Source organism: Dipodomys merriami, unplaced genomic scaffold (genome assembly GCF_024711535.1).
Source record: "Dipodomys merriami isolate MVZ:Mamm:240054 unplaced genomic scaffold, mDipMer1.0.p SCAF_26, whole genome shotgun sequence".
NCBI lineage: Eukaryota > Metazoa > Chordata > Mammalia > Rodentia > Heteromyidae > Dipodomys > Dipodomys merriami.
The window spans coordinates 13,154,766-13,177,543 of NW_027204048.1; the positions used below are offsets into that span (position 1 = coordinate 13,154,766).

At 36.6% G+C, this 22,778-nt stretch overlaps 1 protein-coding gene across 1 annotated transcript in view; it reads right to left on the minus strand.

The window, feature by feature from the left end:
• Window positions 1-22,778, minus strand: part of Ptar1 (protein prenyltransferase alpha subunit repeat containing 1) — a 47,603-nt gene that overhangs the window by 8,939 nt on the left and 15,886 nt on the right. Inside the window, exons 4-6 of the mRNA XM_070035710.1 lie at window positions 14,445-14,549; window positions 11,858-12,071; window positions 1,973-2,277 (exon numbers count right to left, since the gene is read on the minus strand). Coding sequence (XP_069891811.1) covers window positions 1,973-2,277; window positions 11,858-12,071; window positions 14,445-14,549 — 624 coding nt within the window. The remainder of the gene's footprint in view (window positions 1-1,972; window positions 2,278-11,857; window positions 12,072-14,444; window positions 14,550-22,778) is intronic.

Consider the following 22,778-nt stretch of genomic DNA (forward strand, 5'->3'; position numbering starts at 1 on the left):
TAGAGGTGTTACTCTTTAGTAACTATTGTAACATTAGAAACAGGTCTTAGCTCACTGTTTGCCATAAAGTACCATATAAAAAAAATAAAAAACTAACGGTATGGATACCTTAGAAGATGAGTAATTAAGAAATAAGGAGTAAACAGTTCCGGGAGGTTTAATTCAGGGCCTCTATAATTACCATTTTTAAAGCAGAATGCATTTACAGCCATTATTCTTATTACCTAGACATACTGAACTTCTTTCTAAATCTACCACTGTGCTCATAAATATCCATATGCAGTGGGTATGTGCAGGGCTCTGAGCAAAACAGAAGATATAATTCCTATTTTCTTTTCTTTTTTTTTTTTTTTTTTTTTTGCCTGTCCTGGGGCTTGAACTGTGAGCCTGGGCACTGTCCTTGAGCTTCTTTTGCTCAAGGCTGACACTCTATCACTTGCACCACAGTGCCACTTCTGGCATTTTCTGTGTAGATGGTACTAAGGAATCGAACCCAGGGCTTCATGAATGCGAGACAAACACTCTACCATTAAGCCACATTTCCAGCCCTCCTATTTCCTTCGTAAAAGAAAGTTTCTCTATCTTTATCACTCTGAATTGCTTAAAATTAAAAATGAACATCCCTATGCCCCATTGGCATAACTGCTGTGTGTAATAAGATAGATTACACAGGTTCTGTTGTTTTATTTCATCACCCATACAAGCAACTCTAAAGCCCTTAAACTCTAACTCTATTCCTTTTCCCTGTATATTCCAGAGTTGATGAGAAACATATAATATACCCATTTAATGGATAGTAAAATTAAACAACATTCATTGCCTAATAGTAATGAATCTGTAGCAGAAAACTAGCCTATATAATACATAACCTAACTCCAAAGTTAACTTTCTACAAAGAAAAGTTATCTGCTAATCTAGCTGGCATTCAAATGCACCTATCATTTTTTTAAATATCCAAAGTGTAATACACCTAAATACAAAATAGCTATAAAAACCCTGAATATAAAAACAAACTCAAGTTAAGATTTTCGCACTTGAAATTGTGGGATAAGTATGTTAAGATAATTCTCTGTTCATGAAGGTGACAAAAACAGAGGTAGGGAGAAGGTGGCTTCTATCTTCTGAGTATGTTAACCAGCTCTCAAGTAGAGACTAATCTGGATAAAGGGTATAAACCCAGTAACTTAAGAAATAAACACACATTTAAAAAAAATCTACTTCCTGCTTGCACTGACAAGCCTTTTGCTTACAAACTGACAAACTGAATACACTGGCTGGAAGTAGAATTTGTATTTAATGAAAACAAAGATGCTTCCAAATAGAGGAAGTTCCAAAATGAATGAAGCAAGGAGTTCACTTACATAGACTTCATCAAGGCATGAAATATGCCTTGTTAAATGTACTCAAAACTCAGGGTAAGGACCGGTAAACTTTTTGTTTAAAGAAACAAAGTTGGCTTAAATAAAAAGTATAAAGGGATTGTTCTTAAAGTAAGTTAATCTGAAGACCATTTAGGGCAAGAAAACAATATTAAAAATTACCTTTTTCCTCAGGATCTAATTAATAGTCTCAATCCTGATTGCATCGTAATTATCTATTAAGAGCTTTTTAAAATTAAAAACAGATGACAGCATTCCATCCAAGACATGCTAGATATTAGGATCTGTAAAGATGAGTAGAGAAATTCATGTGTGTTTTGTTTGCATTTTGAAAGTAACTCAGGGATTTTGCTGCACATTTATGGATGAATGCCACTATCCTCAACAGGTATAGATCTGTGTGAGGAACCTATTGATGATGATGATGATGATGATGGTGGTGGTATGGTAAATACAAACCCTTTCTCACTCAGGCAAAGCTGCCATCAGATGGTCATATTCACCCAAAGACAGAAGTCAATATAATACCATCTGCAGGTGCCAAAACGACATGTCCAGTTTCACACAAGAAGTAAATTTTCTCCTTTTCTTACCTATGACACCAAAGAGTTTCATGTCCTGGGTAGGAATCAATAAGATCTGTGGTGAATTCAACTTCTTCTTCTAGAAGCTGGGGTAGATTGATCCTTGATTCTTCTGCTGAAGCTGTTGCTTCTTCATCTTTTGGAAGAACTAGAGTAGCTTCACTTCTCAAAGAGTTTTGCTCTAATACAGAAGTATCTGTCACAGTTTGGCTAATCAAAGACTTCAGTAAAAACTGGCGGTAGTGAAATCCACTGTGGTCTGAAACATGTACGGATGCCCAATGTTTAGTAGAAGACAGTTCATCAAGAAGGATCTTGTGGGAAGAAGAAAGGGAGGTGAGAAGAGAAATTTCCAAAGGCTTTCCTTTCTTAGTTAACACCTCTGACTTTTCTTTGAAACGTTCTTTATTTGACTACCATCTCACCAACATTTTGAAAACAGTATCTACCACACTGCTGTCACTTAGCAGAAGCTTAATACATGCTAGTTTCCCCATTCTTTTATAAAGTGGGAGAGGTTTTCTTTTTGTAAGTCACAAAATTCATGAACTTGTGATACTTTTTTCTCTTGGCTTTGATAAATAGCTTACTGACTGGCATGGAGAAAAGTCTAATTCCAAAATGATGAACATTAGGGCATTCATTTAGAAGTAATGGTAGCACAGAAGGTTAAAACATTAAAGATAAATTCTGGTTACTGGGTTGTGTGTGTATGCCAGTCCTAGCGCTTGACTTCAGGGCCTGGGCACTGCCCCTGTGCTTTTTTTTTTTTTTTTTTTTTCTCAAGGCAAGCTTCTGCCACTTGCTTTTGTGGTGATTAGTTGGAGATGAGAGTCTCACAGACTTTCCTACCTGGGCTTGCTTCCAATCGGCATCCTCAGATCTCAGCTTCCTGAGTTGCTAGGATTACAGGTGTAAGGTACCAGCACCTGCCTTGCCTTGATTACTGTTGAGGGAGTTTGTGTTTTATATCTGGGCTGACCTGGACTGCATCTTTCTACTTGTGCTTCCCTGTGTCACCTGGGAGGCAGATGCGTGCAGCCCACGCCCAGCACTGTGCTCCCCTGAGGCCTGGAGAGTACACTACTTCCTCTGATTAACTGCTTGTCAAGGGTCCTTGGTTCTTCCTGTACAAACTTCTCACACATCTCTTTTCTTCCTCAGAAGAAATCTTCTTTCCCTCTTCTGAACCTCCACAGCACTTGTGTGTTCCGTTATACAGAGAGAATACTGTGTGCGTGTCTTTGTCCAAGCTAGTGCTCAGGTATTATATGTATATATGTATTTATGTATGCATTGTGCCAGTCCTGTGGCTCAGGTCAGGGCCTGGGCACAGTCCTTGAGCTGCTGTGCCCAAGGCAAGTGCTCTACCACTTGAGCCACAGCTCCATTTCTGGGTTTTTGGTGGTTAGTTTGTATAAGAGTCTCACTGGCTTCCTGCCTGGGCTGGCTCTGAACTGAGATCCTCAGATCTCAGGCTCCTAAGTAGTTAGGATTACAAGTATGAGTGACTGGTGCCTGGAAGACATTTATTCATCCCTAACAGATATTTTTATCCCTCTATGTGCACTGCCATCTAATAAATGAATGAACAGTTTAACTAAGGAGATAACAAGAACAAAGGACTGAGATTACTTCCAGAAAAATTATATCAGTTAAATTTCACATATCTTCTTTAAGTTCTCTCCTTAAAAAAAAATTTTTTTTTTTTTGGTCATTCCTGGGCTTGAACCCAGGGCTTGGACGCTGTTCCTGAGCTCTTTTGCTCAAGGCAAGCTCTCCACCGTTTTGGGCCATAGCTCCACTTCTAGTTTTTGAGTGGTTTTCTGGAGATAAAGAGTCTCACAGGGACTTTGCTGCCCAGGCTGGCTTTGAACCACAATCCTCAGATCTGAGCCTCCTGAGTAGCTTGGATTACAAGCTTCAAATACCTGTGCCCAACTCCTTTAAACTTTAAAAAAATTGGTTTTTAGATAAAATCTTGTAGTACCATCTCAGCAGCACCATCTTCTCCTGTCCCAGACTCTTGAGTGGTCCAAGCTTTACAGAGTTTATTCACAGCTACTAACATTTAAATTTGGAAGCTACAGTCTGGAAAGTGGCTGAGAAATGGAAAACTAGGTAATTTATTTGCTTATAAAAGGTGAGCAGAGATAGTACCAGATAAAAATCTATCTAAAGAGACTAATTTAAGGTTAGGATATATTTAAAGAATTAGGCCACAGGATATTTAGTAGCTTTTTATTTTGATACAGTTTCTTAAGCATAGACTGAATAGCTACATATTTAAAAATAAACTTATTTAACATGAATAAGCTTCAGATTATCTCTCACTGGACAGTTCTCTGAAAAAAAAAAAAAAACACCCCAGAAACAAAGGAGGAGGCAACAATGCTTGATAAGATGTTGTCATTACCTTGCTCATGTAATTGTAACCCCTCTGTATGGTATTTTCACAATAATAATTTTAAAAAAACCCTCAGAATAACACAAATAAAATTTAATTTCTTACAACTCAAATCTGTATGTTTTTCTAAGACATAGAAGGATGCAAGAATTTCATGGCATTTTTTTATGGGACCAGGTATTTGTGTATAGATGCTGATGAGATATTAAGAAGCTACAGGAAGTGGTGCTGTGGCTCAAGTGATAGAGCATTAGCCTAGAACACAAAAGAGGCTCAGGGACAGCGCCCAGGCCCTGAGTTCAAGCTCCATAACTGACCAAAAACAAAACAAACAAAAACAAAAAAACCCAAAAAACAAAAACTACAGAAGCAATGCAATAAAGATACCAGGCTTAAGTTACACACGCTATCAGTCTCCATGAAGTATTTGTTTTTCCTTGATTATAAAGAGGATGAAAATGATTACAGAAAATTTCAACAGTCTGGACAAATACAAAAAACAACCAAAACTCATTCATTACCCTGCTGGCTACTCTCAAAAGTCTGGCAGAGCTGGGCACTGGTGCCTGACGCCTATAATCCTAGCTACTCAGGAGGCTGAGATCTGAGGATTATGGCTCAAAGCCAGCCCAGGCAGGAAAGCACTTGCATCTCTTATCTCTAATAAACCAATAGAAAACAGAAAGTGGTGCTATGGCTCAAGCGGTAGAGTGTGCTTGCCTTGAGCTGAAGAGTGCAGGGACAGTGCCCAAGCCCAGAGTTCAAGCCCCACCACCAACCAAAAGAAAAAAAGTCTGGCAGATAATCTTTCAGGTTTTCTTCTTAGTACGGCATGCACACAAATTTTATTTTTAACACAAATTTTGTACTGATTTTATTCCACTGAAATTATATATCATCTTACATCTTTACTATCTTATTACATAATTTTAATGGTTGCAAAATACTTTTTCTTAAGAAAAATCACAATTTATAAATTCTTCTATTTCTACTCTTGCATAAGAAAAATTCTTACAACTAAAACTACATGGTATCTATCAATTTAGGAGAAAGTTCTAGAAGTTTTCCTAAATCTATTAACTTTATTCACTTTATTTATTAAGTAGTTTTCATGATAAGTAGATACAAAAATTAAAGTAGACCATACATTTTGCATATTTTGTGAAGATTAAAACATTCATGAGATATTTATCCAAGATGTTTATGTTATGAAAGGCATTTTTATGAGCTAATTTTTTTGTTTCCTCTTATATTAACTACCTATTTTACCTAATTCTCTTCATTTATGAATTGACTAATTTACTATTTGTACTAATTTACTATTTGGACCAGTCATTATTTTTCTTCTAAGTTTTATAAGAGATATTTATGTATTAATACTATTAGATCTCCATTTATCATATACGCTTTAAATATTTTTATCAATATACTATAGCAATCAACTTTCTATTTGCATTTTTCCAGGTTTACTTGCATAGTTGACAAGTTTTATATACTTTTGATATACAAGAAATGTTCTTATGTGTACACTGTGAAATAATTAACACAAGCTAATTAACATCCATCACTTCACACAGTATTTTCCTTTTTATGGTAAAAACATTTATAATCAACTCAGCAAATTTTAAGAAACAATATTTGAATTCTTGTCATTGTGCTGTACAATTGATCTTTACAACTGTTTTTAGCCAGCAATTTCCCATTCCTGATCCTAGCCCAACTCAGCCACACATCACTGTACTATTTGCTTGTAGGAGTTCAATGTTTTTAGATTCCACATAGAAGTGAGATTGTATAATAGTCTGCTTATTTCACTTGGCATGTCCTCCAGATTCCCATGTTCTTCTCACAGATTTTTAATTCTCTTATAATTCAGTGTACATAGGAAATTAAAACTCTTATGTTAAGTATTTTCTAAAAAGTCCATTTTACAAATTGAATAAAGTATTTCTTCTTTAATTATGTGAAATGCCACATCTACACCTATTATACACTGGGATTTGTTTCTAACCTTACATTTTTTTTTAAATTACTGAATGAAACAGTACTGTAATATACTCAAATATCTAATAATACAGTGTTCTTTTCCCCCCAACAATTTCTTAGCCACTTTTTGCAGCTTTCTTATTACTAATAAACTCTAAAATCAATTTCTGAAGTTGAAAGATAATACATCATTTATAGATTTATGGTTATACTGCCATCATTGCTAATATATTTCAAGCATTTTCAGCTACCTCAAAAATAGTCCATTCCTATGAAGAGTCAATCCCCATTCCCTCTTCCAAGCCTCTGGCTTTCAATAATATGCTTTGTCTATTCTGCATATACCAAATAAATAAATGATCTTTTGAATCTGCTCACTTTCAATAGCTCAATGTTTTAGTGTTCATCCATGCTCCAAGATGTATCCTTATTTTTATTGCCTTATTATGGCCAACATTACATTCCATAAATATACTGTGTTTTGTTCTCCTTTTCTCAGATAATACACAATTGGATTGTTATATTTTTTGGCTATTTTTAACCATACTGACCACAAACATTCTCATACAAGATTTGTTATGATCATGTTTTCAGTCCTTTTGGGTGATTCTAAGAATTATAGGATCCTATACTTTCCTTATTTTATATGTATGTAAATTCTACCATTTTGTCTTTTGAGAAAATGCTTAACATATTTTCCATGCTGACTGCACTATTTTACATTTTCACTATGTTTGTCATTATTTTAGCCATTCTAATTGGTGTGCGCTAAGTGTTTTACTCACTGTGGTTTTCATTTCCACTTCTTAAATGGCTGATGATATCCAATGTCTTTGCTATCTTTACTGGTTGCTTGCGAATCTTTTCTGGAAAATGTTCCCATGTTTGTTTTTGTGCCAGTTTGAACTCAAGGTTTGAACTCAAGGACTCACACTTGCCAAGCAAGTGTTGTGCCACCTGAGCTGTTTGACTGGATATCAGGTTCCTGTCTGGTTGTGCAGGGGCTTGGCTGCACTCAGACTATTTACAGTAATAACAAAGCTAGAATGATAGGCACAGCCATTAACTTTGAACTCTCCATCTCAGCCTCCCAAGTACTTAGGATTACAGGCATTTGCCACTGGCACCTGCTCCCATATGTTTTTGTTTTTTTTAAGCAACATGTTATATCAACTTTTAGTTGGCTAATACCAATAAATTTTGCTTGGTAACCTGCCCTTTCCACTCTACCCTCATAAATAAGATCTTAGAGGAAGCTGGGTATAATGGCTGAAGTCTATAATCTACTTGGGATACAGAGATTGGGGGAGTGTTGTGGTCCAGGCATAAAGTGTAGAGACTCCATCTCAACCTATGGCTGAGCATGATGACATGTGCCTATTATCCCAGCTACAGGGGAAGCACAATTTCTATTATCTATTATCCCCAGTAACATAGGAAAGCATAGGTAGAAGGATCACAGCCCCAGCCCGCCTGGGCATAAAGTAAGATCCTACCTCGAAAACAACCAAGGCAAAAAGGGGCTGAAGAGATATACCACCTGACCCATTCATGTACTGAGGGGCATCTGGATTGATTCCATGTCTTGGCTATGGTAACTAATGCTGCAATGTACATGGTTGTGCTGGTAGCTTTAGTATGGCCTTGTTTGTGGTTAGTTAGGTAAATGCCCAGAAGTGAGACTGCAGAGTCACAGGGAGCTCTATGTTTAGTCTTTTGAGGAACCTCAGACTGCTTTCCAGAGTGGGCAAACAAGTTTACACTCCTGCAAACAGTGTAGCAGCAGCAGTTCCCTTTTGGCCACATCCCCACCAGCACCTGTTGTTATTAGATTTCTTGATAATGGCCTTTCTAACTGGGGTAAGGTAGAATCTCAATGTTGTTTTGATTTGTATTCTTTAATGGCCAGAGATGATGAACATTTCTTCATGTGTCTATTGGCCAGTCTTATTTCTTCTTCAGAGAAGCCTCTCTTTAAGTCTTTAGCCCACTTGCTAATGGGGCAGTTGTTTATTTGAGGATTTGTTTTTTTGGGTGTTTAATTTTTTGGCTGTAAGTATATTTTAGATATGATGCCTTGTCTGTTGTTTGGCTAGTAAAAATCTTCTCCCATTCGGTGGGCTTTCAATTTATCTTTCTAGCTGTGTCTTTTGCCATGAAGAAACTGTAGTTTAATGCACTCCCATTTATCCAACCTTTGTTTGATTTGTTCTGGGTCTTTATTGAGAAAATTTTGACCTGTGCCAAGGAATCCTAGAGTTTCCCCTATTCCTTCCTATAGTATATACACACAATGGAATTCTATGCTTCCATCAGAAAGAACAACATTGCCCCATTTGTTAGGAAATGGAAAGACCTGGAAAAAAATATTAAGCAAAGCAAGCCAGGCCCAAAGAAATGTAGGTTGCATGGTTTCCCTCATTTGTAATAACTAGAATATGTTTATGATATTCTCAGCAGAGAATCACAATGGCTCAGTCACTAGGTACATATGACCATATATAATGAAGCATATCAAAATGAACTCCAAGAATTGGAAATAACAGGTTTTTATTATGTACTGTTTGCAGTTATTATTATTTCTTTTTTACTTTTCTGTACCTTTTGTTTTGTATATAAGCTTATCTGATCCGTGGAAGGGAAAGGGTATCAAAGAAACAACAGGACAAAGGAAGAACTAATGAAACAATGAGACTCACTAAATACTATGTCAGAAATGAACTTTACAGCTTGGCAGGGGAAGGGAATGGGGAGGGGAAAGTGGAAGAAAATGAGGAAGGGGGTTACAGTGTTCAAAAAGAAATGTATTTATTACCTTACTTAGGTAACCATAAACAACCCCTCCTGCTCATCACCTTTACAATAAATAGGTTTTAAAAAGTTATCCCACCTATTTTGCAAGCACAAAGCTCTGAGTTCATTCCTCACACTGTCAAAGTAAAATTAATTTATGTTCCTTTAAACATACAAATAACACCAGGGAACAGAAAACAGAAAAATAGTCTCATGATGCTACTCCACAGCAGTAATAAACGTCCTTTACTCTGTAACATTTTTCCCAACTTAAAAAGTTTGTTAACAACAAAGAAAAAAAATCTGTAACACCACTGTATATGTTTTCATAAGTATCTACTATATATTTGCTTTCGTAAGTATCTACTGTATATTTGCTTTGTTCCAGGTACTATTTCCAACTTTACAGTGCTTTCTCATATTCTATGAGCTCTACCCTTTACTTGGTTCTACAGCTTACTGTAAATATTTTTATTTAAAAATCTTCTAAACTACAACTTAGAGTAAACCAAAACACTCTTATTTGTGATAGTTTGTAATCTAGTAATTCCTCAGCATTAAAAGGTTAAAAGTCTTTCTAGTACATTATAAACATTTTTGTAATCAACCTTTATATTTAATAAAGTATTCAATGATTATGAAGCACTTCATGTGGACACATTCAATGTGCATCACTTGATGAGACAGGAATTACCATTCCAGCTTTACAGTGAGGAAGCCAAAGGTCAGAAAGGCTACACAACAAATCGGCTAAACATCCATGATACTCACTGCATCTCTATGCCCACGGAGTGAGCCTTGGTCATTATACAGTATTTCTTTCGGATGAATCCCTAGAAGCAGAACTGTTAGAGGTATTGCTTACCCTCTTCCTTCTTTTAAATGTTATGTTGCTCATTAGTCAGATTCTAACCATTTTTATGATGTTCATTGTTATACTCTTACCAATACTTTAGCACTTAAAAACACTGTGCTGCAGTGGTGGTGACCACAGCCCTACAGGCAGGACAAGGAAGCTGATGATACCTGGTTCCTTGTTCCTGACGTCATGGGAATGCTCCTTAAAAGGGCCAAATCATAGCAAGAGCTCTCAGCTCACTTGGGCTTTTCTTCATAGTTCCAAGTTACCTGAAAGTGCTCACCTCCACTAGGAAATAGGGGAGCTGAGATGACCAGCTCCACAGCACCACCCTGAACCCACTAGATAACTTGTGCTCCATGCCTTCAGACTCAGGCAGCTATTTCTAGTGAGTGCTGGCTGGAGAAAGAGGTAGTTCCTATAATCTCAACTCTGTACTCTGAGTTTCCCTCAGTCCCTTCCGGCATCATTCTGCTTTGCGATGGACTTGCTCAGCCAGAGTTCTAGTTTGGAGAGGGCAGCTCTTTGTCTTTATGGTCACACCCAAGTACACATGGCAGTAGCTGGGAATAAATAATGAAAAGTACTTATGGCCAGTTTCATTTTACCTATGGGAGAACAGAGAGAGGGACTGAAAGTCAACGAGTCTTTATGAAGTGCCTGGTACTTTCTTACCATAATTCATTGAAACAGACAGTGGAGTCCTTCCTTTAAAAAGGAAAAGATTAAAAACCACCCTTCCACATAGTGGCATAATTCTGAGTTCAGGCTGATATGATTCTAAGATTTGCTTTTTCTATTCCATTAGGTGGCCTCTTTACCTGAAACTGACAGCTATATAAATTGGAAGAAAAAGGGATATTCTTTCAGCGTTGTTGCCGTAAAAGGTCTTGGAAGTAAAACCTTTATTTGTCCTCAAGAGGAAAACAAAGGGAAAAGAAGGTAGACACAAGAAGTAGATTGTAACCTAAAATTACAAACTGCTTTCCCATGAGTCTTAAAACATCACTTAGGGCACTTTGACCTTCAACTTGACCTCCTTCTGAATTGTTCCAATCTGAGAAACTTTTTGGAAGAGTACCCTACATTCTTAGGACATTATAATACTATAAGGAGAGAAGAAGAAAATGAAGAAACATAACAAAAATAGAAAGCAGCACAAAGAATACTGATTCTTACTCTGATGAATGAATAGTAAATGGTCAATTATGACTCTAGGCCATGAAAATCTCTGAAAATTTACATCTCTTTATTTCTAAACTGAAAATACTAGGTTCTGAGAGTTGCTAACCTAACTAGGCATTCAAATAAGCCCCTGAGCCTATGGGTGGAACAAATAAACAAACACCAGTACATTCTACCCTCATTGTCTTGGACTGAATTGGAACTTAGGAATCACCAGATAATTGATAGACTGCAAATGTGGGAATACCTAGGTTTGATCTTCTGACTCTGCTTCCCTTTACCTCCACAGTAGGGAAAGGAACCTGGAAAGGTGGTCACCTAAGTCAGCTCATGTTTACATATCCAGATACTACTAAGAAATCATTCTAAATCTAAAAGATACTCTTCCTGCTTCAGGGCAAAGTAAGTTGTGATCAGTTTTTCTAACAGATCTACTCTGCTTTGGACTACCAATGCATTACACCCAGTAGTGCCCTAAAGCAACTGCACTTTTTGCAACTGCTAGAGTTTCTTTGGAGGTGTCAGTTGTCATAATTCTCTTTGGTTGGTGGATCACTATTTCCTTTCCTTTATTACGTTAACGCTCTTCTGAGAGTGAGTTAATACCAGAAGATTTGAAGGGCAGACAGGCAGCTTAGCCCCAGACACCCATTCACAGTCCTACCTTGACGTCTAGCTTGGCCAGGTGTTGTAAAACCCAGATGCGATGGGACCAGGCATTATAGTTGCTTGGGTATCTCCCTGCTGCTTCACCACACACTTCCATCTCTTCCTGTATTAGTCGCTGTGTCCTCTCTGCAGGTATTGTTCCCAAGTTTCCTTTGGCCACAAAGGAAGGTAAGGAACTTTCTTGAATCAGTTGTTGTAGCACCCATCGCCTGCCAAGGCAGCATGTGGCAAAGAGGAGGAGAAAAGGAACATCAGTCAGAGAGGAAAAAAACCACAACCAAACTCTCTTTTCTTTGTTCTTGACTTAGTTTCCATTCACATACAGTGAAGAACAGTATCTATAAATTTAGCTTGGGGGAAGGTGAGGAGGGCCTACTGTTTTATTGTTTTTGAAGATAAATGAGGTATTGTGAATAGGGGCTAGTTAGGAAATAGAAACTTTTCTATAATTTTAGAATTTGTCAAAAAGAAAATGTCATCAGTTCTAAAACAACAATTCCCAAGCTCCATTTTGCTAAAAAATATAAAGGAACTGGATGGTCTGTGTGCTATATGAGGTGGTGATGCGCTTGGGTTATTAAAGATTAATAAATACATATACACACTTAGCCCTATGTGCGTTTACAAATAATTAAGAAACTTTTTCTATTATTTTGGTGCCAGTACTGAGGCTTGAACTCAGGGCCTGGTGCCATCCCTTAGCACTTTTGCTCAAGGCTGGCATTCAACCACTGGAGCAACACCTGCACATCTGAAAGTCTCATGGACCTTGCTGCTGGGGCGGGCTTTGAACCCTGAATCCTCAGATCTCAGCCTCCTGAGTAGCTAGGACTATAGATGTGAGCCGCTGGCGCTTGTCAATAAGCTGTATTTTGACAGCATTCATTAACAGAATTTTATGCTACATCATAAAATCTACAAATATAATATAATTAAGCCAAAATTGTCTTTATTCAAAATTTTTCCTTCTGTATATTTAAGATTTGCGTTAGCACACATATAAATGAAAAGCATTAAAAACTCTTAACTAATGTTGTTGGTTAGTACAATTTTTTTTCCTCTTATGAATGTCTTCTTTTAACTAAAAACTGTGATTCCAAAGGGGTAGAAAATTGAGCATCATTTCTAATTATGAGTTTTTATTTAACAATGAAATGCTTAAATGCTTTTTAAAAATAAATTGCAGAAGCCAATAATTAATGGATGCATATATATATATATATATATATATGTGTGTGTGTGTGTGTAATAGTTTTCTTTTGACCTACACCCACCCACACACCTAAAAAAACACACACACACAATTCTCTAACATCTGCTATTCCAATTTTTAGTAAGGAAGAAAATAGTACTCTTTTATGTGGTTTGTAGAAGCTGACTTGGTACAAACCAGAGGCAAGAGTATAGCCAAGACACTCTTGAGCTGACCTAAAATTCTAAAAAGACTCAAGATTAAGCAAAACTGAATGATTTAACGAGAATAGACTTCTTCAGAGAGTTCTCCACTGATACCAATCAGCAAGATCACAGCATCCCTTTTCAGTTAAACAACAGCAGTTACATGGGTCCAAGTGGAAAATACTTCTAGAGATCAGAATTTTGAGAACCCTTTCTTGCTGTCTTAGGTCATTACCCTAAAAACCCTCTTTAAATTTATGATCTTAATAGCTTTTTTTTTCTTTTTTCGGTCAGTCAGTCTGGGCCTGGGCACTGTCCCTCAACTCTTCAGCTCAAGGCTAGTGCTCTACCACTTGAGCCAAAGTGCCACTTCTGGTTTTCTGGTGGTTCATTAGAGATAAGAGTCTCATGGACTTTCCTGCCTGGGCTGGTTTTGAACCACGATCCTCAGATCTCAGCCTCCTGAGTAGCTAGGATTAAGACATGAGCCACTGATACCTGGCATGATCTTAATAGCTTTAACTCAACCTATTTTAACCATTCACTTCAGTAGCCCTTAGCCTCCTTTAAAAGTTAAGTTTAATGATCACAACCATCAGACTGCCATCTTTACCAGGAACAGAACCTTACATTTATGCATTTAAAAAATCAATTTGCTTATTACAGATGAATATCTAAATGCAATGTCTAAAATTACAAAAAAAAACAGGTAGTATCAGCCAACAATTATTAATTAATACATGCCAGGCATTATGTTTACCTGCATAATCTCATACACATTCAACTCTTAACATGATGAGATAGGTATAATTATCACTCTTGTTTTATAAGTGAGGAAACAGATTCAGGCACTTAAGGAACAAACGATAGTCTTTTGACAAAAACATAGGTCACAACAAAAGCTGTGTTTTCTTTCCCCAGAAATCCTGAATACTAAAAAAAAGATCTTAGCCAGTCACCTGGATGGGTGATTACGGGCTCACATCTAAAATCCTAGCTACTCAGGAGACTGAGATCTGAGAATCATAGTTTAGAGCCAGTCAAGGCAGACAAATCTACAAACAACTAGCAAAAAGCCAGAAATATGTATGGCTCAAGTTCAGAGTTCAGAGTTCAGAGTTCAAGCCCCAGTACCAGCATAAAACAAAAACAAATGAATATATGATCTTATACATTAACCACACCTATGAATCCATGTTTCTGGACTCTTTGGAAACTTAGTTAAGGCCAGTTTTCCCAGATATAAGTCCTTAATTGGATTTAAAGTGCCAGAGAGGATCAGCTCTTTCCTGCAAGAGAAAAAAATAAAATAAAAACATTGCTTATCCTTCTATTCAATCATTCTGCATGGCTTTTAATATAACCTCACTGCGAAGTGAATTTCCAAGAATTAAAATAATAAAATTAATAAAAGCAATTTTAAAAATGGAAGGGTTGACACTGGTCAAGATGCACTGTACTCATAAACTGACATGCTGAATGAATTGAAACCCCTCTGTACAACTACATAAAGGTAATAAAAAAATTTAAAAATTAAACCCCCAATCTACTGTAGTATATAAAACCATCATAAATTGCACATATAGTAATCAAGAACAAATTATCACTATAAAAAAACAAAACAACAAAAAGCAAATAAACAAACTAATGACTGAGCTTCTAGAAAGCAGCTCTTTCAACAACAGAACTTTAGTAACTATTTGGGAAAAGGCAAAGAAGTTTTCTGGCTTCACATCCAAAGGTTATATGACCTGACTGAAGTATCTATAGGACAGATTCAATAGTAGTAAAGAATTGCTTTTACTTCCTAACTAGGGCTTTTTATAGTCTAGTTCCTTAGCAGATAAAAATATGTATACAACAGAACACAGTATGACTGAAATGTAAGAAGAAACTATCATTTGTTAAACTATTACCCTAACAAAATTATTTTTCAGTTGTCCCTTCTGCCTGTTCCCATATGCATATTTTAGTGTGTAACTGTACATCTTACATGTGTCACATTAAGAGCAGCTGTGTTATAACTGAATGTCTTGCCCTCTGATTTTTACTTCTTTAGGTTTCTCTCAACTCTTGTACTATGACCTAGGACAATTTTTCCAAGAGGCATTACCAGGTGAAATGCTGTGTGGCCCTCACTACTGCTCTATGCCACTGTTTCTTTACAACAGCATATGCAGATGTAATATCATATGCAGATGTATTACCAAAAGCTTTTTGCTGTTTTAATGTCAATCAAGCTCAACCAAAGCTTTAATGCAATTATGAGGAATGTTGCTGAATAGGTTGCTACTTAATTCTTAGTAAATATAGTCTCTCATTTAAGTTTTTGGCCATAATCATTAAGTTCCCAATTCTCAATATTATTTTCTAATAAAATCAAATCAATTGCTTATATCTGGTTAAACTTAAAAATGGTAGTTATATTTATCTTCCTTGATTACTTTAGAGAAGTTTAAGCCCAACAAAATCATTATAGCTTTCTTACATTTTTTGATACAACAAAATCTCTTATACTTCTAAAATACATTTTCTTTCTAACAGCAATATACTATTTCTAAATTTTTGTTTAATATGAAAATTAAGTTCCTTTTAGATAAAAATGATAAACACTGATTAATACTTTCATTTCAAAGTTGTTTTAAGGTAATTTTACAAAATTACCTAAGCTTATAATCATTTTAATGAAGGAATTTATTGACTTTTCCTTCTAATGCATACTAAACTTATTTTTCATTAAAAAAATATTTAGCCCAGCAGGATGGTTCATGCCTGTAATCCTAGCTACTTAGTAGGCTGAGATCTGAGGATCTCAGAAAAGTCCATAGACTCTTATTTCCAAACTACCATCCTCCTTCCTCTCAAAACACAAGAAGTGGTGCTACGGCTCAAGTGCTAGTCTTGAGCACAAAAGCTCAGAGACAGTGCCCAGGCCATGAGTTCATGTCCCCAGACACACACACACACACACGCACACACATAATGCACACACACACACACACACACAAGTGCACGCGCGCATACACACACACACGCACGCACGCACGCACGCACACACGCACGCACGCGCACACACACACACACACACACACACACACACACACTTAATGCTCCAGATTGCTTTGTCAGAACTTTTTCCATTTGAAATTAGTTAACATACGTACAAAAATCTATCAAGTAAGGTGAGGCAAATTTGGAGACAAGATCTCAAGCATGTAGCTACCCCTGGCTGGCTTCAAGCTCCGGATCTTTCTGCTTCTGCCTCTTGAGTGCTGGAGGTAGAGGCACTGTGGTGAGTTTAGAAAACACTACTGAAATGAATTTATTATCTCCAGACGTACGGGAAAATAGTAACAATGGTCTTCAGAAAAGAAGCCATCTTATAACTGAATTTACATAAAGATTCTTAAATTATGGCGTTCTCTTAGTTACTCTGAATAAAGTAATATTTTGAGAAGATACCTTAACCTTAAACAACCTCAATGGTACTATCATGTGGGCATGCAGAAAAAAAGGAACATGAATTGTAATATAACTTTAGCAAACCTTCTTAGTGGCAGAACCAATCACTTATGTAGTTAAGTTATAGCAATCATATAACCTAGAAATACCACAAAAAAACAAAAACAAAAACAACTTGACAGCTCTAATGAATTCACAGATTTAATAGGAACCTGGCTGGATTCAAAAGTGCCATCCCTCAAAAAAAAAATAAGAAAGTGCCATAGTTCAAACAACTTAGATATAGCATGATGAGAACAGGAAAACTACTAGATAACTTTTTTAAAGAAAAGGTTCTAAGACAACAAAGTCAGTGATATGAGTCATGTGAAGTGTTTCAATAAAATTAATGAGCATGAAAATAAACAATTTATAAATTATTTCACCTAACATATCCCTCTGTCCCTCCCTTCCTTCCTGATTCATTTTTTCTTCCCCTCCCTCCCTTCTTCCCTTGTACTAGGGACTGAACTTGGCTTTAAACTTGCTAGACACTCTACCTTTTGAGACACGCCAGGCCTTTTTTAAAATATAGGATCTAAGGTTGCCTGGGCTGGCCTTGAACCACAATTCTCCAGGTTGCTGGGATTTCAGGTGTGAGTCACCACATTACTGTTTTTGAGATAGGGTCTCTAGCTAACTTTTCCTAGGCTGACAATTGAATTGTGATCTCCATCTATGCCTTTGTGTAGCTGAGATTACAGACATGTATCATCACACCCAGACCCAAAATAAACACTTTAAGAACTCAAGGTGGTTTTATTTGAGGGAACGTTAATTTCAGCCTTAACTGAATACGCTTTCTTATTTACTTTATGCTAAGTCTTCAGTGGTATACTGCCAACAGCAGTAAGAAATAAAGTCCAAGTTACCAAATACACATGACCCTGGTATTATTCCAGTATTATTGAGCAGGGCTGGCAGGAAAAGTGTGGTGCTACATGTACTTCCTTGCCGTGGGAGGAAATTACTTAAATGAGGACAGCCTTTTATAAAAATGTAAGAGAAGGAAAGAAGGTTGTTCTTTTTAAAGCAAGAAAAAGTTGGATTGTATAAAAGCAGTAAGGTCTTCCTTAGAGCAAATATTTCAAGCAGCATGATACTCCTTTAAAATCTTTGCTACATTTTTCACTTGCCATCTAAATAAAATAAATGACAAACCCATCACTTTCTCTGGAAGGCTGTGGCTATTTCTGAAACCAGCTACTTTTGTACTAAAACACCCATGGGAATTTTCAGTTTCCTAAGGTGACTGGTGTGCTTTCTTCCTGCATCTCAAAACTATTAGCTATTAGTTTTATTTTTTTCCTTGCTGTCACTCTAAGATTTCTTTAGGAGGCAAGTAGACATATGTACCTTAATCAAGACTAAGTCTACCAAGGTTATCCGAGTACTCAGCACATACTGAATTAAATCAGTAAGTACCATCTTTATTCAATCTTCAGTTATTCTGTCTGAGATGACACAGACATTCATAAAAACTAATACCTACTAAACACTCCCCTTGGGTCAGGCCCTTTGTAAAGTGATTTATTACATTTGCTATCTAATTAACTGTAAGGAGTATTATGTTGAGCCATATGAAGCTGCCAATATTCAATCTCCCAAAAAAATCTTATTTTACTTTGCAAGTTTTAGATTTGTAGAAAAGTGGTAAGAACAATACAGAGAACACCCACCTATTCTTCACCCAGTTTCTCTACTGTGAATGTCTAATATTATTAGGTGTACTTGTAAAACTGATGTGTTAATAATATTGACACATTTATGGCAGTCCATGCTTAGAATTTCCTACCTTTTACCAAGTGTCCTATTTCTATTCCAAGATCTCACCCAAGAGTCCACATTATAGTTACGTCTTCTTAGTTGTTCCTCATTCATGATTACATTGTTTTTGATGGCCATGATAGCTTTGAGTACTGATCAGGTGTTTTGTTTTGTTTTTGTGCCGGTTCTGGGGTGTGAACTCAGAGTTGTCTGTCCTGGAGCTTTATTAGTCAAGGCTAGTGCTCTACCACTTGAACCACCGCCCAACTGGCTTTTTGTGGCAGTGAACTGGAGTTAAGAGTCTCATGGACTTTTATGCCCAAGATGATTTTGAACCGTGATCCTCAGTTATCAGCCTTCTGAGTAGCTAGAATTACACGTGTGAGCTGGCTCCTGGCTCTCTTGTCTCTTTAACATACCCCCTCCATATTATTTTGTGAGCACTTTCTTTACATTCTGGCTCTACAAGATGTCCCAGGCCCATCTTGTATATTTCCTACCCTGATGTTACAATGGGCTATTTAAGGTTATGAGTACTGGGTTTCAACTGTTTTTAATCTACACATTCTAAACTCATAGACAAGAAAACTGAGAACTGGAGAGTTTCAGAAACTCAAAGTTGCTCAGGGTGTCCTACATCAAAATTTCTGAGTCAAACATGAGTTCTGCATAATAATGAGTTATAAATTTAAATTACAGGCTATGCATAAAGGACTTCAATTAATGGGGTAGAATGTCAAACAAGTCTAATTCCTCACTGGTGTTTTGCTTACTCTAAGTTCACAGACTGATGAAACAGTGGGACATGAAGCAGCCTCTGTTATCAAATAATTCACCAACTTTCAGAACAAATTCAATGTAAAAGCAAAGTAGTCACTTTTATGAGTGATTTTTCACCTACATGCATCACTCACTCACTCACTCAAATCCCAGGAGCTCAAAAACTTGCCTCTATGTTTTCCCCCAAAACTCTAAGAGTGACAAATTGAGTTAGAGTTATATTATACCTGTTTTCAGAAGCTTGTAAAATACAGTAAAAAAAAAAAAAATCACACAATACCTTCCGGGGTAAATGCAAAGAAATACACCAATAATTAAACATCAGTGCTGAGTATTTGATATGCAACAGAGACTTACACAATTAGACCCTGGTTGAGTTTTGCTGAAAAATGTATCCCTGGTTACATATCTTTGTATGTCAATTAATCTTACCAATACAAATAAAAATTTGCTAGAATATAGATCCTCAGTGGAACTTTCTAAAATCAAGGTTCCCTTTCTACTCATTTAGCATGTCTTTACTAACCATCTTATTAGACTAATTTTCAAGATCAAGTGATCTACGGTTATAAACATCAATGAAGTTTTACGAAGATTTATGGAGCAATTTCCCTTCACATGAGAACCAAACCATATATAAATCAAAAACCAGTCAGTTTCACAACAATCATAGAAGAATTCACCTAGATCAACAGGGCTATTTCATACGTAAAGGAGCTGACATATCTGAGAAATTAAAAGCTTTGCCTAACGTGCACTGCTAGTTAACTGATGAGACAGAACTAAGTTCTATAGTTTTAAGACTAGGTTCTTTTGCTACACTCAACTTTGTATCTGTGTATCTCCTTGTAAATCTATAATGAATAATGGATTACATGTGTGGGTGAATGGGTAGATAAGACAGATGTGCCTGTGTGCGCGCGTGCGTGTGTGTGTGTGTGTGTGTGTGTGTGCGTGTGCGTGTGTGTGTGCGCGCGCGCGTATGTATTGCTGTTCTACCACTTGAGCACACTCCCCTCTGGCATTGTGATTAATTAAGAGGGGTTCTCTGAGGCTTTTCTGGTTGAGCTAACTTTAAATTTAATCCTTCACATTTCAGTCTTTTGAGTGACAGATTACAGGCATGAACCACAAGTGCAGGCTAAGGATTTGCCTTTTTTTTTTCTCATCAGGAATTTGAACATATGACTAGAAATAGTATTTATTACCTTTACTACCTTTTTCACTGAATTTATGTCAGTGCCCAGTTTTGGCAAACTACTTATTTTTCTACATATTTTCTAGCCAGGCACTAGAGTTAGACACTAGAGAAACAGGGGGAGGGGGGGGGACATGGTCCTTCCTTTGGTGAGTTCTCAATCCTAAATTCTCATACAACACCTTCCTTAAAAGTCTCCTCTGCTTATTCTTTCTTCTCCTACTAACAACAGAACAGCATTTCTAGTAGATATATGTGACTCATAAATGTGAAGTATACTAAAAATATAAACACATTTTAATTCAATATATCCCCAAATTGTTATAATTACAATAAATATTCAATCTAAAAATTACAAATTGACTATTTTATGGGATACTTAGTCTCCAAAATCTACTGTGTAGTTTACACTTGTAACTTGTCTCAACTGAGACCATTCACATTTCAAGGGCTCAATAGTCACAAGCTGCTACGGCCTGGACTACACAAGTCTTAAAATCCTGGAGTGTCCCAGTTCTCAAGTCTTTAGATTGGTTCTTTTCTCTATTTAAATGCACACGTTAGTGACATGAAATAGTTTCACAGCTTCAAAAGCATTTACACGCTACGGGAAATCCCAAATTGATATGTGGTCCACATCTCCTCTTGGAATTTCAAATTAATTCACCCTTTGTGCTAAACAAACTCCTATAGTAAATGTCAACTTTATTCTTCTAGCTAGTCAGGGCAAAAACCAGAATCAAGCTCAACTCCCTTCTTTCTTTTATATACAGCTCACCATCTATAGCTTTAAAGTCTATCTAGACCTTTACACTTCTCACCACTTTTTCATTGCTGTTGAACATCAAGTAACCAGTATTTCTTACCCAAATTATTGAAACTACTTCCTAATTTTCCAACTACTCCCTACAATCCAATAATCTATTCCTATAGGAACAAGAATTTTACAACCTAACATTCTATTCCTCCTCAGCTTGAAAACCTTTAATGATTTCCTACCGTACCTAGAATAAAAGACAACAGCTTATAGAGATCTTCAAAAACTCTATTAGATGTGGCCCATTAATCTGACCAGATTGCCAATTACACTGTCCATCATTTATGCTGCTTTGGCTTCCTTGCTGACCCAGAATATCCAGGAACACTTTTTAAGCACGACAGCTTTTCTTCTTGCCATTCCTTCTACTTGGAAGAATTCACAGGGATTAATTCCTAACTTCATGTTGGTCTTTGCTCAAGTAATCCTTATTTAAAACTGTAATACCCCTAGTTTCATCTTCTTTTTACTCTTCCTACACTCTTCTCCTCTGTTTCCTCCACAGCAGAAACTCTGGGCTGGAGGCCTGGCTCAAGTAATAGAGTACCCAAGCAAGTGAGTAGAGCACGTGTGAAGCTGAGAGTTCAAATCCCAGTGCTGGCAAAGGAAAACAAATTACAAATAGAAAATCCAGTATGTATTACAAAACAATAGCTCAAAATATGACCTTACTTAAAATACACAAAAAAAGTTAATGTGCGATTTAAGTGATTTTTTAAAAAACAATGTTATAATCTGTGGCTCTTGGCTATAGAAAATTTAAATTAACTCAGAATGTTCAATAGGATTTCATTATTTATAATTTATATTGACACATATATACAATATTAAACTTCAAACTCACATACATAAATACATATATGTACTACACATATCTCTGAAAAACTTCAATTAAAGAAAGGATCTTCAGGCGATCTTTATCAAATATTTGGTTTAAAAGCTGTAATAATCAGAATTAGAGAATGCAATATATTTATAAAATATGATCCCTGCCCCAAATACTGAGCATCGTAGATTTCAGATGATTTGCCAACAGGGGTTACAATGTGACTGGCTAAAACGCAAGGCTCACAGCCTTGAGTCCTCACGCCTCACACGCTACACGCTTCCCACTGAACTGTAGTGCTTCTCAACTATGCCAACCATCGCCTCATAACCAGGTCAATTATGCCAAATGCCCATAGCTCTAAAAACAGGAAGGAAAATGTATGCAGTTTGCTGTAATGCAACAAGAAAATCTATAGTTCAGGCAAGAGAAAACAGACATAGACATCCAACAAGCAGCATAGCATAGGTATCAGAACTGTCACGGAGGTATTATAAAGAATGAGTGAAAGAATTCAGTGCAGGATGCCGAGCACGATGGTTTATATTTCATTCTTCAAATACCTAACAACTCACAGGGTTTATATGTCTTCAGAACTGTGGACAAATTTCATCTTTTCACTGATGAAA